At 55.4% G+C, this 16710-nt stretch overlaps 1 protein-coding gene across 2 annotated transcripts in view; it reads right to left on the reverse strand.

Annotated features, from left to right (window-relative positions):
• Positions 1-280: 280 nt before the first annotated feature.
• Positions 281-16710, reverse strand: part of WHRN (whirlin) — an 88988-nt gene continuing 72558 nt past the window's right edge. For both annotated transcript variants that reach the window (XM_055427681.2, XM_055427679.2), the window contains 5 exons: positions 5831-5902; positions 4061-4598; positions 2030-2211; positions 1410-1532; positions 281-1145 (listed from right to left, as the gene is read on the reverse strand). In XM_055427681.2, the coding sequence (XP_055283656.1) occupies positions 963-1145; positions 1410-1532; positions 2030-2211; positions 4061-4598; positions 5831-5902 (1098 nt within the window). In that variant the 3' untranslated portion in view covers positions 281-962. The remainder of the gene's footprint in view (positions 1146-1409; positions 1533-2029; positions 2212-4060; positions 4599-5830; positions 5903-16710) is intronic.

Consider the following 16710-nt stretch of genomic DNA (forward strand, 5'->3'; position numbering starts at 1 on the left):
TATTCTTGTATGTTTCAGGGGTACAGCATGATTAAAACCTATACATACCTGTGCATTTTGATCTAAAGATGTTATCTGTAACCTCAGGGAAGGTGTTCCAAGACGTGGGTGTGGCTCCAGTGCCCCTGCACAGCCTTTGTGTGACCCAGGTGGAGCCATGGGAGGCCAGGGAAGATGTGATGTCCTGGGTGCCTCCATCTGTCCTACCCACCCCTCTCTCCACATCAAGCCCAGCCACACAGGCAGGCCACATAGCACGCTGGATCCTAACCTTGTTCAGATCTCTTTATTGAAAAATTAAAGTCATAAGCTCTGTATATAAATACACTGACATCGCTGGTCACCTGCAAGGCCTCTGGGATAGGCTGGGGGTGCAGTGGGAAGCTGGGGTCTTGCGATCCCCAGGGGTGTGGGATGGAAATAAATAATAAATGCCATGGGGGATGAGGAGCTAGGAGGAACAGGGGTGTGAATGGGGGTGCTCGATGCTTATCTGTGGCACTGAAGGTCCCGCAAGATGACCCCCCAGGTTGAGGGCCATGTCCACGAATTCTTACGTGACTTCATTCCAGACAAAGACTCTGGCATCTGGGGATAGGCCAGGTCCTAGCTGGCCAGGGAGCACTCAACCCAGAATTACAGGCCCTGGGTGGCTTCAGGTGAAGACACAGGTGCTCCGCCCTTCCCCTTTCTTTCTCCGCTTCCTGAGGTTTCACGCTTGTATTGAGCGCCTACTGTATACCAGGCATTGCATCAGACCCTGACTTGACCTTCTGTTTGCCTCGCCCAGCTCTCTTTTCCCGGTTCTGGTCCAATGGGCCAGTACGGAATGGGGGGAGGGATATCTTCCTGCTACCCTGGCCATGCAGCTCCAGCCCCAGAAGGAGCTCAACAGTGCCAAGAGGGAGGAGGGACCAGGGCCAGGGGCTGCACAGTGGTGGGAGGCCCGAGGGCCTTGGCCCCTAGAGCAGCACATTGAACTCGGTGACCAGAAAGTCGATGTAGTCACGCTCCTTGGTCTTGAAGGCCTCTGCGATGATGCGCGCGGCCTCCCGGTGTTCCTTGCCCCGAAGCGTCACCCCGTTCACTTCCAGGATCACGTGCCCCACCTTGAGCTGCCCGCAGTTGTGGGCTGAGCCGCCTCGCTGCAGGAGTGAGACGCAGGGCATGTAACTTGAGATACCCCAGGGCTGGCCTGGACCACCCCCTACTGCCAACTGGGGAGCCACAGTCTGTGTGTCCACGGCCCTGATGAGGAGAACTGAGGCTCAGCGACAGCCAAGGTGCTATGAGCCTGGGGCTGCCTGTGGGTGCCGGGCTGCCTCTGGGCATGGCAAACCCCTGGGGATGCTGAGAGAGGGACCCTCAGGGGTAGGGAGAGATGGTCAAGCAGGTCCCTGGGGACGTACCTGAATCGTGACGATCCTAGGCAGGGGCTGGCGGGTGTTGGCACCACCCTCGATGGCAATGCCCAGGGTGGCTGCACTTTTCTTCACGCGGATGAGGGCGGACGTGGGCTCCAAGAGCCCGGGCTGCAAGTATAAGGAAGGAAAGTAGTGGGATGCCTTCTTGGTGGGTGGGCCTGGCCTGGGGGCCTGCTTGGTCAGCAGGGCACAGACTCCAGTCCTTTGCTGGGAGCCTGCCGTGTGCTAGCACTGACAGCATTTGGTGCTCCCAGCTGTCTAATTCTGAGGCTCGGGAGGTTGAGCAGCTGTCCCAAGGCTGCTAGAGGTGGCATCAGGACTTGAATCTGGCCTGACTGCCTTACCACCACCCTACGCTGGAAGGGAGCTTAACAATCCATGAGAACAGACTTCAGCGCCGGGCCTGTCTGCATCAGTGGCAAAGCGACGGCCTTCAGACTCTGAACACAGAGGTCTCTCCGGACACCCACATCCGCCCAGTGACGGGGGTGCTCAGCACCTCCCTTGCGGTCACTTGTCAAGCTGAACCCTGGTCGGGACTTCCTGTTGCTTACCCCCAGCCAGACGTCCCCCTGCCGCCTTCTGCACACCCCCGCCTCACTTACAGGTTTGGTGGCCCCCTCGGTGGTCCTCTCGTTCCGAGGCGTCTCCTTGCTGCCCCTGCTCTTGGAGGATGCCGTCTGTCTGCCTCGGCCTGGGGCGCTGGCCTCCGCCTCGCCGGCGTCCACACCACTGTCCTCGCTTAGTGTCTGCCCGCTGTCTGAGAGCTGGGAGAGCGTGGAGGCGGCTGGGGGTGGGAACGGGGGAAGCGGGTGCGTAGAGCTGGGTCAGTGAGGGCTTCCTGGAGGAGCTGAGGGGCAGGCTAGAAGGCTGGGTGGGGGACTCCCTGGGCAGAGACGCCCTGCCACCCTCCACCTGCTGAGACCTGCCCTTCCAACTGGGTCTGGCCCCAAGGCTGCCACTTCCAGGATGTCTGCCTTGACAGCCTCTGGCAAAATGGTTAAAAAAAAAAAAGGTCAAGAGGCAAATCCAGCCCACAGATATGGGCTGGTTTGTTTAACTCTTAGTGTTGCCAATATTTAATGATGGGCCAACACATTCAAATTAGGAGATTTCACATAAAAGTGGAATTCTAAGCTTCTTGGGAAAAGAAAGGAAGGTCTGAAAAAAAAAGGAAGGTCTGCCATGCCTGGTCTGTGCCCTTGCTGACCCCACCTGGCCTGAGCTAAGGGGTGGGCACATGCTCTCTGGTGCAATAGTCAAATCCAATCCACTCCACTGGGTATGTAATGGCTTGGCCCCTGAGTTTGAGACACTCTGGGGTCTGGCAGGTGGGGTCTGAATCCCCTCTGACCAGCTTTGCAATCCTGGGTGAGTTACACAGCCTCTCCCAACCCCAGTGTGCTGGTTCCAACCCAGGGGCAATGATGCCTATCCCATGGATTATCATAAACACTAACAAACATGATGTTTGGGGTAAACAAGCTTATGCTAGCCTGCCTGGCCCCTCAATTACTGCATCTCAGTCTCTTTCGTCTGTAAAATGGGGGTAATAACGGTATCAGCCTCACAGAGCTGCTGAGAGAACTGGGTAAGTTGCTAACACAGGCCAGTTCCCAAGAGCAGTGTCCTTGGCTTTCGGAGAGTGCTGTACACCTATCAGCTTTATTATCATGTGTGGCCGGCTCAGTGCCAGGTCCAGAGCCATCTATCCGACAGCTCAGGTTTCCCTCACCATATCCTGCCTTAGCAGCCTCCCCTCAACGAGCTACTGAATGCAGGGACCCGCCTTCCGCATCCTACTCCGTCCCCTACTTGCATACCGCAGGCGCTCAGCAAACGTCCCCTGACCTGGTTGGCCACCCACCCTCCTTGGCCATGGCGGTCCTATGTGTCACCTTAGCCACGAGATGGCAGCAGAATCCAACAAAACGGACCCAACTCATGATCAGGAGGGAGAGAACGCAGGCCTCGCGGTGGGCTCAGGCTTATAGGGTGGACACCAGCTCTCCCTTCCCGCCACCTCCCCAGTTGGACATCTTCTGAAAACCCCAGGGCTACAGCCCCAGGCTGGCCTCCCAGGTGTCTGGAAGGTGGACCCTGCACTCTGACCATGCAGCCCTGAGTCAGGAGACCTCCAGGGGTCCAGAGGTGACAATTTCAATGTCCACCTGTCCCTCGGCACCAGCTCTGGGGGACAGAGATCACAAAAGCCACCCCTGCCCTGAACAGGCTCAGTCTTCTTGGGGAGACTGGTAGGTGGGTGCAGGGTGACCAGGTCTGGGGGTCCTAGAGGAGAAATCCCACCCTCACAGCCAGCTGGCAGAACTGTTGCTGTTACCTCCAGCCCCCATGGGACGGCCCAGCAGCCCATCCACAGTCAGACAGCCAGTGACAGCAGAGCTGGGACTCATATTCCAGCCTCTGCCTCCAAAGCCCCTCAGGGCAGGCTCAGGGTCCTGTTCCCTGGCTCCCCTGACCCTTAATGGGGGAGGACTGGGTTCGAAGGCCTCCCACTGGGTGAGCACCTGGCCCCACCTGAGCTGTGTCAACGAGCAGATCAAGCCTCCAGCGGGGCACCCCTACGGTGACGCAGCAGCCCCCGAGCCCAGCCCGGCGGGGCCTGCGGTACTCACTGCGTGTCTGGGGCAGCGCCCTGACTTCATTCACGTCCGGCTCGCTGTCCGGGCGGTGGACCTCCACCATGACAAAATGCTGGTTGGTGCCCGCCTGGTCCGGGCGGCCGGAAGGGGAGGAGGGGGGAAGGCCACCGCCGGCCAGCGTGGCCTCTGTGGGGGCGCTTTTCAGGTGCGGGGGTGACTGGACCCGCGGGAAGGGGCCGATGGGGTGCTGGTTGACCAGGGCCAGGTGGGTGTCCAGCGGCCTCTTGGAGCCGGGGTTGGCCGGGGAGATGGAGGCGTAGAGGGGAGAGGAGGGTGAGTCCTGTGCTGTGGGGGCCTCCGGCACAGGAGCGGTACCCGCGGGCGGGCTGCGGTTCCGCGGAGCCGAGAAGATGATGCCCGAGTGGGAAGACGCGGAGGAAGGCGGCTGGAGGTCCTCTCTGCCGGGCTTCCTCGGCTGGATGAAGAGGTGGTCGTGGCCTTGGGTCAGAGGTGGCGGGGGAGGTGGCGGCTTGTAGCTAGGCAGCCCCTTGGAGGTGGACTTGACATCATCCTGCCAAAAGACCCAACAGGAGTAGAAGGAGTCAGAGCCCATTGCGGCCGTTAGAGGGGAGACCCGAGCACCCCAGTGTGCCGGACCCCGGCTGGAATTCCGTCCTCTATCAGTTCCTGGCCACGCTGCTCTGAATAATGCAACACCCGAGTGGAAAACTTCTCCCAGCATCTGAGTAGCTGATAAGCATCAGGATCTTGGCAGGTGTCTCTGGGGATGGCATCGTTACCTTCGGGAACTGAAGTTCTTGGCATCGGCCAGGGCTTGTCACAGGGACCGGGACTTAATTAGAAGTGGGTGCAGAGATGAAAACAGAGGAGGCCTCTCGTTGGCTTTTCTCTTCAGGGGGTTATCATGGCTGCTGGAGCCTGGAGGTGTCACAGCCCTGATGGAGGGGATGGGCAGACGGTGGACAGAGGCGGGCCGGGCTGCTGTGTGGCCCTGGGCAGGACACGGCACTTCCCTGAGTGCACCTCAGGGCCACGGAGGAAACGACCTACTCAGCAGAGTCGTGGGGAGGTGAGGAGTAGCGCGTGCGTGGCACTAGCAAGGCACCTGAGATCCAGCAGGTGCTTGGGGAGTGGCAGATTCTGTCGTCACGATGCCCCCTTCCTATGCCAGCATCCAACACTGGCATGGCTCTGATGGCCTTGCAAGCACTGTTCCCAGTGCTTTACTTAGATTAACTGATTTGCCCCTTGTCACAGGCTTACGGGGTGGTACACCATTATTACACCCCACTTTACAGATGGGGAAACCGAGGCACAGAGAAGTTGAGAAACTTGCCCTAAGTCACACAGTCAGCGGCACAGGGTGGGATTTGGACCCGGGCAGTCTGGCTTCAGAGCCCAGGCCATTCGAAAGCCACGTGGGTCACATCACAAAGCGAGACTGCCCGGACTGCGGCTGAGAGCGCATGGGCGTGAGGTCACGTTTCACCCCCTTTCCCAGCGCAGTCATCGAGCCTCCTGGAGGAGCTCTCGTCACACACTTCATGCTTCAGTCCTCGCTATGATAACGTTCAGATAACGTATCAGAAGTAACACCAACTCAGCAAACAGTCAAACAGCCTGACAGCCCTGCCTCAAACCCCTGGAACTAGCTGAGAGCTCTTCGCTGAGGGCCTCAGTCCCCTCCCTGTGGTCTCACCAGGGAGCCGGCCCCCAGGGGCCTCAGGCAGACCCAGGAGGGGCAAAACACAATGAAAGGGTCTTTCCAGAGAGGGGTCTCACCAGGGAAACGTCTGAGAGGGTGTTCACATTGCCCTGGACGGCCTCCCCGGTCTCCTCCAGGTCCAGAGTGTTCTAGAACAGAGAAGAAAGCCCCGTGAGTAAACACACATTGAGAGGGGAAAACTAGTTTGCTCTCTAGGACACAGAACCCTGCGGGCCCTAAGACACCTTCGTGGGGCTTCCATGTTTCCTGACAAGCCCCACTCCGTGGGAACTTACATGGTAAAACGAATGTTGATTTTCCTGCCATTCATTTTGAAATAAATTTCAAGTTCAATTTCTTGGAGACTTTCCAGGCCTCCCTGGAACCACGCGGAAATGTTGCAGGGTGGCTCTGGCCTTGACTGGCAATCCCTGAAGCTCGGCCCTTGCTCAACAGGCTCAACTCCTCAACCTGACAGTTCTCTCTCCACGATTCCCGACAGAACCCCAGGGAGGTGGGAAAATGAGGGGAAAGGTGAGGGGTGGATGGGGGCGGTCTCTAGCTCTCTTTTCTTTAATCAGTTACTCGTTTATTTTGGCTGCATTGGGTCTTTGCTGTCACATGCGGATCTTTCATTGTTGTGCCCAAGCTTCCTTCTAGTCGTGGCTGGAGGGCTTAGTTGCTCCCTGGCAGGCATGTGACATTTTAGTTCCCCAAACAGGGATTGAACCCGTGTTCCCTACACTGGAAGGCAGATTCTTAACCACTGGACCACCAGGAAGTCCTTCTCTCTCTTCTTTAATTTTAAGGGTTTTCATGGTGTATCCTGGGGAAGGGGGAAGGGTCAGGGTTTCAGTGGTGCTTATTTTGAAAGATGCTCAATTCTTCCTTCTTTTCCTAACTCACCAGACACCTAATGCTTCCTCAAGTGACACTGAACCACCGTGAGGCCATGGCTAGACACCCCCCACCAGGAGGTTGAGCAGAGCTCTTCTGTTAAACTCCTGAGGGCTCTGCAGTCACTTCTCTCCACCCCACAGGGCCCAGGATGGCAACAAACTTCCCTGACCAGCACCCAGCTCAAGTCTCAAGTTCAGGGGTTAATACTGAGCAGTCTCAGTGCCCCTGAGTGAGGGCCTGGGGACTTAGAGGAAGTGAGACACCTGTCCTGCCTCCAGTAGCTTAGAGACGGTGCGCGTGCTCAGCTGCTCAGTCGTGTGCAACTCTTTGTGACCCCAGGGACTGTAACTCGCCAGGCTCCTCTGTCCATGGGATTTTCCAGGCAAGAATACTGGAGTGGGTTGCTGTGTCCTACTCTAGGGGATCTTCCCAATTCAGGGATCAAACTCAAGTCTCTTCTATCTCCTGCACTAGCAGGCAGACTCTTTACCATTGCCCCACCTGGGAAGCCCTAGAGACAGTAGGGTCGACACAAATAAGCCAGGAGGAGGCTGCACAGGGTGAGGAAACACAGTTATACAATGCAGCTAAGGAAGAGTCATCCAGGAGGTCTTGCTGGAGGAGGGAGCACGGGTTAAAGCTGGGCAAAGGAAAGAATGATGGGTGTTTCAGAGGGAGGGGTGTGCATAAAGCTGGGAGGATAGAGGATGCTTGAGAATCTTCAGCGGTTCTACAGCAGTCAAGAGCCGCTTAGACCTAAGCCTAAGGACAGTGGGTTGCCATGGAGATGTAGTCAGGTCTGCCTTCTTAAGAAGATCCCCTTTGCTCACTTCCCTTTGAGTCACACTAGAGCTGTGCAGGCATGTCAGGGCTTTTATACTGGCTCTTCCTTCTGTCTGGAACATTCTTCCCCAGAACTATCCACAAAGCTCTGTTCACCTCCTTCAAGACCTTACTCAGATATCACCTCCTCAAAGAGATCTGCTCTGACAACTCCACTTAAAATCACAATCTTCACCCCCGCCCTGCTTTATTTTTCTCGTTTGCACTGATCACTGTTCCTTACCCAGCAGCCAGGATGCAATCTTGAAACACAAGTCTGATGATGTCTCACACCAGCTCGTAACCCTCCAGGCCCTTTCCATCTTAAGTGGTGGAAATTCCAAACTGCATTCACTGGGCACAATGAGTTCTGGGCTCTTTCTTGCTACTCTTGCAGCAGGATGGGACGGTTCCTGCCTCAGGACCTTTGCACTCACTGCTCTGCCTGCATAGCACTCCTGGTTCACTCCCTCATTTTAGACCTTGGTGAGGCTTTCTTTGACCAGCCCTGTTTTAAACAGCACCCCCTCCACCCCCGACACCTCTGTCTAACCCTTGGACCTGCTTCATTTTTCTGTGTAAGATTTATCAATACCTGATGGGGTACTATTGATTTGCTCATTGTGAGTCTTCCTACTAGGATAACTCCTCAAAGGCAGGACTTGAGACCACCTGGTCCCTACTGTATCCTCAGTATTCAGGACAGTGACTGCTTGATAAATATTTACTGAGCAAATTAATTAATCCATGAATGAATCGATGGGTGAATGAATTAATCAATAACCCTGGCTGTCATGGGGAAGAGGCTGAGTAGACAGAGAATTGAGCCAGGAGGCTACTGTAGGTCGCGGAAAGCAGCCATGATGGTTTGAATGAAAGTGAAGGCATAACGAGAGTGAAGGTGTGGGGGATAGGAGGAGCCCCCCGACTCCATACCCCCAGAGCAGAGGCTGCCAGGTCACTCCATACTGATCCCCGTCTCAAATAAGACTCCTGAAGCCTTGAGTATTCTGGGCAGGCACCATGGGAACCCACCGGCCAAGATGCTCTGTCCTCCCAGCCATGAGACTTTCTCACCAGGGCGCCCCTGGGGCGGTGTCGGCCAGGTCAACTGCCTTTTACCAGCAAAGCTGAGGCTTGTGCAAACATCCTGACATCTCCTGCCCTCCCCACCCTGATCTCTCACACACCGCTGCACTGGAAGATGTTCCTGACGGCCTCGGTGGTACAAGGGCAGGGGCACCCTTGGGGAGGGGAGGGCTGCTCCCTCCCGCCTTGACCAGAGGCACCAGTTCTGGCTTCTCTGCCATCACTCCCAGCTCTGCCACTCACCCCACTGGACTGCTCTGTGCCTCGGACTCCTCATCTGTAAAACGGGGAAAGAGCGGTCCCTCCCTTATGAAGCTGATGCATTAACGCCCGAAAAATACCCAAACAGAGCCTCGCACAGTATCTGAAGGGAGGTGACTGTCACACCAGAAACCTGGGATCTTATAAATCTGGCCCAGGAACTGAATGGCTGCACAGCGTGTCCTGGCCTAGGTGAACACTTCGATGGAAAGAAACAGTGGTCCTCCGATACACCCCCTCCCCCCAAACCGTAATGTGTCCAGTGCTCCCAGGAGTCAGTCTGCCTGGGCAACATAAGCCATCTAGGGTGAAGGTGAATGGCAAGGCAGGTTACATGCAATGACTTCCCAAGACTGGGTAGTCACTGCCTCGGCCTCAGCAGGAGGCCCCGAGGAGGTCAGAGACCTGGGAGGTGATGCCTCTGGGACAGTGTCAGGCCAGTGTAGCTAGCTACTGCCATCTGCCCCCAAAACTCAGCTTGCAGACACCCTGGGGGCTTAGATGACAGTCCATGGTTGGACCAAAGATATGGGATTCTGTCCTGTTCTGGTATCAGGAGCTTTGAACACTCATTTAGTTGATCAACAAGCATTTAACAGGCAGCCTTGACTTATGAGGAAAGCTCATGGGAGTGAAAGATGAGCAGGTGCCCGTGTTCCCAACACCCACCAGAGGGCCATGCACACAGGAGCTGCCCACACACTCTTGTTTGGAATCACTGATGGAAGCTAGCGCTGTGATAGGGCCAAAGGGAGGGGAGAGTCTGATAACACAAGCACGTCTTTGCCCAGCGCTACAGGGCGGGTGTGCCTTTTTCTTAGAAGGGGCATGGGAGAACTCCAAACCGTGGAGGGCCTGGCTGCACGCTAGACCCCTGCTGGGCATTTTATTTTCATGGTCTCAATGATTCTCCTTATGACCCTGTAAGGTAGGCACTCTGATTGTCCCGGCTCACAATTTTTACACTTAAGCTCAGAGAGAGCAGTGACTTGTCCAAGGCAATGGGACTATTCTACAGCAGATTAGGTTTCTAACCCACATCAGGGTGACCCCAAAGCCCATGTGACCTTAGCAGGACCCCAGAATTAGATGCTGTAAGAACCAAGGGACTCCAGGAGGAGGACCCTCTCTGAAACAAGAGAGAACACGGCCATCGATGGTCCCTGATCTCAGTCACTCCCTGCTATTAATGGCATCCTGGAGCCAAGACGGGAGGCAGGGATGGACGGGTGGGAGGGTGAGGGTGGAGTGTAGACAGACATCCAGCCCTGGGAGAAAGGCCTGAAGTGGAGCAAACGGCAGACGGGTTGGAGCCCAGCCCTGCCAGACTCCATCTGCCGAATCCAGACGCTCAGGAGCCCCAAGTCCCCGAGCCATGTTCCTTGTGCGTCTGAAATAGCTGCAGACAGCAGGCTAAGAATCGGGGGGATGCGTCAGCAGAAACGCTTCCGGGACAGGCTTTGAGAAGAGGATCAAGGTCAGAGCTCATGCAGGAGCCGGCGGAAGCATCTTGGCCTCCTTCCTATCCCCCTCTCAGCCCCAGCTGCTTGGTGGGGAGTGGGGGGCTCCTCCTGCACCCACGGAAGCCAGTTGAGAGTTTAGGTCTGGCAGCTCATCCTGCCAGGTGGGACCCTTTTTCATCAGTTCTACAGCTGAGGTGACTGAGGCTCAGAGACAGAAGGCCACTTGCCCAAGGTCACATAGCAAGGACAGAGCAGAAAGCTGAACCCTATTCAAGGTCTGAGTCTGTCATCCAGATGACTTCCCACAAGAGCCAGGATGCCCTCAGGACCTGCGGTGGTGGCTCCCTCATCCCCTTCCTCCTCAAATCTGTGGCGGTTCAGGAAATCCCCTCCCTTTCAGAGAGAACTCTTTTATTTTTCCTTTTTTGTCTGAGTTGGCCCAATCAGGGCTCTAGATATTCCAGGGTCTGGTTTGGGCACACTGTGGGACAAAAATGAAATGAAGTCACAAGGGGCCATCACCCGAGCTGGCCTCTGCCAGGTGGACTCATGGTTCTGGAAACGGAGGCCCCAAAGGCTTTGGGTGGTCCAGGTACCACCCCAGCAGAAGGAGGCTCTCTGCTCCCCACCGCCCTCCTGCCTTCTCTCTCCCCTCCCCACCAGCCCATCTCCCGGGCTCCACTACCCCGCCCTCTCATTACAAGGGGAGGGCTCTTACATAAAGGTGCTATTTTCAGCTCTTTGTTCTTCTGGCTTCTTTACTCTGAAGTCTGGACAACAGGCTCCCCACACCTCTGCCCCCCACCCCTGCCAAATGCACCAGAGGCCCGAGGCTGGGAGTGCCCTCCTCTCTCGTCTCCCGAAAACTGAGGCGGGGAGTCACATCTCCGGAAAACTGAGGCGGGGAGTCAGAGGCTTCTGGAAGGTAGCAGCGGGGGGCCGCTGCAGAAGAGGGCTGTGGGAGAGAGACAAACTAGAGAAGGGGGAGTGAGCGTCAGAGGGGACAAGAGAAGGGAGGAGACGGGGAGAAAAGGCCAAGAGGAGGAGGACAAAGGGAGGACGAGCAGGGAAAGCCAGAGGCAGCGGCCCTGCAGGAGCTGGAGAAGGGGAGCTTGTCGGCCCAGCCACGGTGTGGGCAGTGGTGGGGCAGGAGTGGCTGCAGCCGGGGGAGCCGGAGAGTCCTGGCGTTCTTGGGGGCAGGGGGGGCTACCCAGAGTGAAGGGGCGGACCCCGGAGTGCTGGCCGTGCTGGAGGAGACTGAGCACCGGCTGGGGTGGAAGTATGGATGCTGGAGGGAAGGGCAGAAGACAGGACAGGGAGAGGAACGATCCCTGCACTCACAGAAGGCTGGGAGCCCGCGCTCACCGACCAGGCTGAGGCCATAGGAACAGGCACGGGATCTTTGAGCAGCTGGCCCACTCCTGCTACCATGTTCGGCCACCAAAGCACAGAAGCAGAAAGGCCCCAGGGAAGCCAGTGCACAGAGTCCTCCTGAGACGAGGGACAGCCCATGCTTCCTTCTACCCCTTTGATGCATCTCCCTCCCAACGCTCTTCAGAAAAGGATGTCATTCAGCAGACAGAGGGCGTGAGCCAGAATCTCCAGGTCAGGCCCAGAAGAGCCCTCAGGACAGGTGTTAGAAAGCAGGGCTACAGGAAGGAGTCAGAGGCCGGTGAACTTGGCTGGGGGAAAGCCCTGCATCCTTTATTTTCATTAACCACTAACTGAAATGTAGCATCTCCTTCCATTAGGAGTGGAGGCAACACAGCCTTGTGGAATCAGCAGTGCTCTTTCGTATCACATTGCAGATGCTGCAAAGTCCCATTTATGCTCATCACGGCCTCATAATTGCAGCTGTTACCGACCTGCCGTCAGACCTCGTTATGGGGCATGCTAAGAAAAAAAGCATACCTTTCAATATTTCTTCCCATCTTTGAAAACAGCATTTTATGATGTTTCCTGTGCCATTCTACATGCTTTCTTTTTAAACATTTAAAACTGTTACTCTGAGAAAGGTCCCCAGGGCTTTGCCAGCCTGCCAGAGGGGTGCGTGGCACAGAAAAGTTGACCCCCCCCCCCACCAGTCCTAAATCAGTGTTTAGTCTGGCTCTCCTAGGTGGGCGCTTGGAAAACGCAGGCTCCAAGGGGAGCGGGGGCTGGCCGTGTTCCAGCAGGCTCTGACCTCCATGGACTTGGTTCTGTTTTCTGGAAGCAGCTCCCAGCACCCCCAGTCCCCACACAGAGGGGAGGATGCTCCTCAATGCACCGGCTTGGACGAAGGGTCTTTATTTCAGACATAGGCCAAGGCAAAGCCATACCACCCGGAGGGTTACTAGCATCCTCTGGTGAATCTATGGTTCTGGGCAGGTAAGGGGCATTGCTGAGGCCTCTCAGAAGGGAACGGTATGTTCTACTCAAGGGAAAAGACTAATTCCAGCTTTACTATGTCCCTGTCTGTGGACGGGGCAGCCTCCTTGGAGAGGGGCTACAGAGAGCGTATCTGTGTGAATGAACACGTTGCTGCCATAGCAGCGGATAAAGGGTGCAGCGCCATCAAGTCATCACATTAGCGCTGTGAGCCCTGAGGGAACTCAGGATGAGAAAAGACAGGATACTGGCCCCAGAGGGCTGAGGTGCACATCAAAGGAATGATTTCAGTGGGCACAGACTCTTGCATCTTCCCATATACAGAAAGGCGTTAAATTCCTTGAGATACCTGGTTTTCTTTAATGAAGAGTAATCTCTTGAGGGTCTGACTACCTGATTTTTGTTGCAAAAACTCCTATATATCCTGGCTCCTCTGGCCCTGGCCTCTTCGGAGCAGTCTCTTGAGTTTTCTGAGATGTTATGTCCTCAGTTCTGTCCACCAAATAAAACACAACTCTCAACTTCTAGGCTGTGAATATTTTTAAAGTTGATATCATATAAATAAGGAGCAAGAGAGTGACTGGGCCCCACAGATGGGCTCCTTCCTGCTCCCCTATTAGGGAGGGGCCTGCCCAGCAGAGGAGCTAACCCAACCAGGCTGGACCAGAGGCCGATGCAGTAGGTGGGATGTCAGTCTCTCATCGCTTATTCTCTCTTTCTGGGAAGGGGTGCTTTGACAGTCAGGGGTCTCAGTAGCAGGAGGCAGCCGAAACAGGCCAGCGCTTCCCCATCCTCCTCTGGCCCCAGATAAGCAGGAAGGCATGGAGGCCAAGGGGAAGAAGCTGGCGCTACCAAGTGCTGACAGCCACACCCGCACCCGCTTCTGGCCTTATTGCAGGGAAGATGGCAATGGCCTTTAGAGGCAGCGACCCCACCCCAAGGATCCTTTGACAAGACTGGAAAGCCCCTTTCTAGACGCATGAGGGGCCTGGAGGGCAAAACTTCTCAAATCCAGGAGGAAAAGGGCTCTGGTTAAGGCCCTCAGCAGGGCAAGTTCCACTGCACCCTAACCTCAATGTCATCTACCCGGTGGGCACAAGGTTGGCCTTGGCCTCTCAACCCCTTTTCCTCTGCAGTGCCCTTTGCCAGCCTTAATTTCCTTCCTTCCTTCTTTTCTTTTGCTGAGCTGGGTCTTAGTTGAGGCATGTGGGATCTTGACTTGCAGCATGCGGACTCTAAGTTGCAGCAATGTGGGATCTAGTTCCCTGACAAGTGTCAAACCCAGGCCTGCTGCATTGGGAGCTTGGAGTCTTAGCCCCTGGACCACCAGGGAAGTCCCTGCTGGCCTTTAGAGTATCAACAGAACCATCTCCTGAGTATTCCACACCTGAAAGCCCACCCTGGATCTCACTTGATCTCCACAGCAACCCACAGATGGCTGGTCTTATCAGCCCATTGTACAGATGCAGAAGCTGAGGCTTCAAAAGCTTAAGTCACCTGCCCAAGGTGACACAGCTACCAGTTGGGAGAGCCAACCCTGGTGTGTGAAATTCCAGAGCCTATGCATTTAAGGCCCTCTGCCTCAGGCCTGCTCGTACCAGATGAGGAATTCAAGAAATGTCAGGCAGCCCTTTCTTCTTTTGCAAAGCTCTCCTGGCCGACATCTTTATGGGAGTGTGATGATACTGTCTGGAGGCGGCAGAAAACTCCCAGGGCTGACTCTCTATCAGACAAATGGAAACTAAACACAATTTGTTGAAGCGGGAGGCTGCATCTGATTTCCTCTGATCGATTGTGTCTGGTTTGAGGGAAAACGGCTGCAGAATGAGCCGTGTTGAACCTGGGATGGATAACCGTGCAGCATAACCCAGGGACTCTGAGCTAAATGGGAACTGGCTCCAACTGGGGCAACCGTCTGGGGCATCCGGGTCACAAGAGCCAGGTGCCTGCCACCCTGCCCATCTGAGCGCCAGAGCAGAGGACAGTTTCCTATGACAGAGGAGGTAACTGTTCAGGAGTCTGGAATGGGAGAACATGATCCTGAGTGACCAGGGAATGAGGTTTCATTTCAGTTTCTGCTTCGCATTTCCTTGGCCTCCACCCTGTCCCACGCCCTGGGCTGGCACTGGGGACACAGGAGAAAGCTGAGGTCCCAGCTGGTGGGGTCCACCAAAGAAAACACTCAGGAAGAGGGCAAAGCAACAGGGCGGGCATATTAATGAAGACGTGAAACATACGTGTGCTCCCCGGGGGAAAGAATTTTTGTACGTGAGCAAGAAATGGTGTGAGCCGATGCCCACCTAGATTGTGGGGGTTGTTTCTTACTCAGCATCTTTACAGCAAAAGCTCACTCATACACACTGGTTTTGTGGGTTAGTGCTGGGTACTTGCTGCTGCTGCTGCTAAGTCACTTCAGTTGTGTCCGACTCTGTGCAACCCCATAGACAGCAACCCACCAGGCGCTTCCATACCTGGGATTCTCCAGGCAAGAACACTGGAGTGGGTTGCCATTTCCTCCTCCAATGCTGGGTACTTAGCAGGGAATAAATGAATGTCATTTTGACCCCTTAGGAAGAGGTTCCTTAGGAGGAATGATGCAACCCTTGTTCAAAAACAGGAAAGTAGTGGGAACTCAGGGCAACCATTCCTTGAAGTGCCTCCCATGGAATATTTTCTAGAATCTCTCGACAGAGAGGATTCTCAGGGTTGGAGGAGCTTTGGGAGCCTGCCTGGGATGTACAGATGGGAAGACAGGCCGGTGGTGGGTGAGGGGCTTTCTCGAGGGCAACACTGCATGGTGGGGATAGGGCAGAGGAAGGGTGTGGGCTCGTACTTCCAGGATGGGTCTGGTGCCCTGCATTGCCACACAGGGGGGCTTCCAGGAGGAGGTGTCTGTCCTGTGGCTCTACATGCAGGCAGTGTGGGAGGTCTAGCTTGAGACGTGCTGTGCGTGTGTGGAGGGAGGGGGTTCCCAAGAGACACTGAGACCAGGGCTGACCAGGCAGCAGGAAGAACTGGCCCCTGCAGAGCTTGTAATCACATCTCTTAGCAGCTCGGGCTGCACAGCCTCCCTAGCACCTGCCTGGGAATGAACCTGTCTTTGGTTCAAACCCATGCTCGTCCACTCTCAACCACCAGCAGCATCCAGGTACAACTAAGGCAGACCAGTCAGACCATGTCGGCCCCTGTTCCACCTTGCCAACAGCTCCCATCTCACTCAGACACAGACTCCAAGTCCGCAGCACTAACCCGCCACTGCCCTTTCCCCTCACTTCCTGCTGCAGTCTCGGCTTCCTGGACTTTGCTCAGACACTCCGGGCACCACCTCAGAGCCTTTGCACTTGCTGTTCCCTCTACTGGAAATGCTCTTCCCCTAGCTGTGGGCAGGACCGTCGTCCTAACCTCTTTCAGGTCCTACTCAGGTGTCACTTCCTGACCACGCCCCTTTCCTGTTTCATTAGCACTTTTCACCACTTAGCATACCGTGTATGTCAGTTCTTGATCTGGTTTAGTCTGTCACTCCTGCTCCACTCTAAATCCCACAATGGAAAGGATTTCTCTGTTGTTCACCACTGTATCCCCAGCACTGAAACCGTACATAGCATGCAGCGATCACGCAATCGAAGTTTGCTAACAGAACAAAAGAAAGATAAGGAGGAGGACAGTAGAAACAGGTAGACGGATCGATAGACTGATCGATGGATGACGCTTAACAAGGACCCGGTTGGGCTCCTTCAGGGAAGAATCACAACCAGAGCACAGTGTTAACGGCACCAGCTCAGCGGCAAGCAGGCCTGGGCCAGAATCCACACCCTACCGTTCGCCAGCTGAGCAATCTTGAGCAAGTCACTTCTCCCTGAGCCTCAGTTTTCTTCTCTGTAAAATGGAAATCATGGTAGTACTTGCCACATCTAGTTACCGAGAGGATCAAAGAAGATACACTTGGAAAGCATTGTCACCGTGCCATGGAGCCTCTTGACACATGCCAGCTACCATTATTATTAAGAAAGGCCCAAATTATTAATATGGACCAAGCCCTTTGCAGAGCACTAAGG

The sequence above is a fragment of the Moschus berezovskii genome, chromosome 7 (assembly GCF_049115385.1).
Source record: "Moschus berezovskii isolate FMDL1 chromosome 7, NW_MosBer_1.0, whole genome shotgun sequence".
NCBI classification, from domain to species: domain Eukaryota; kingdom Metazoa; phylum Chordata; class Mammalia; order Artiodactyla; family Moschidae; genus Moschus; species Moschus berezovskii.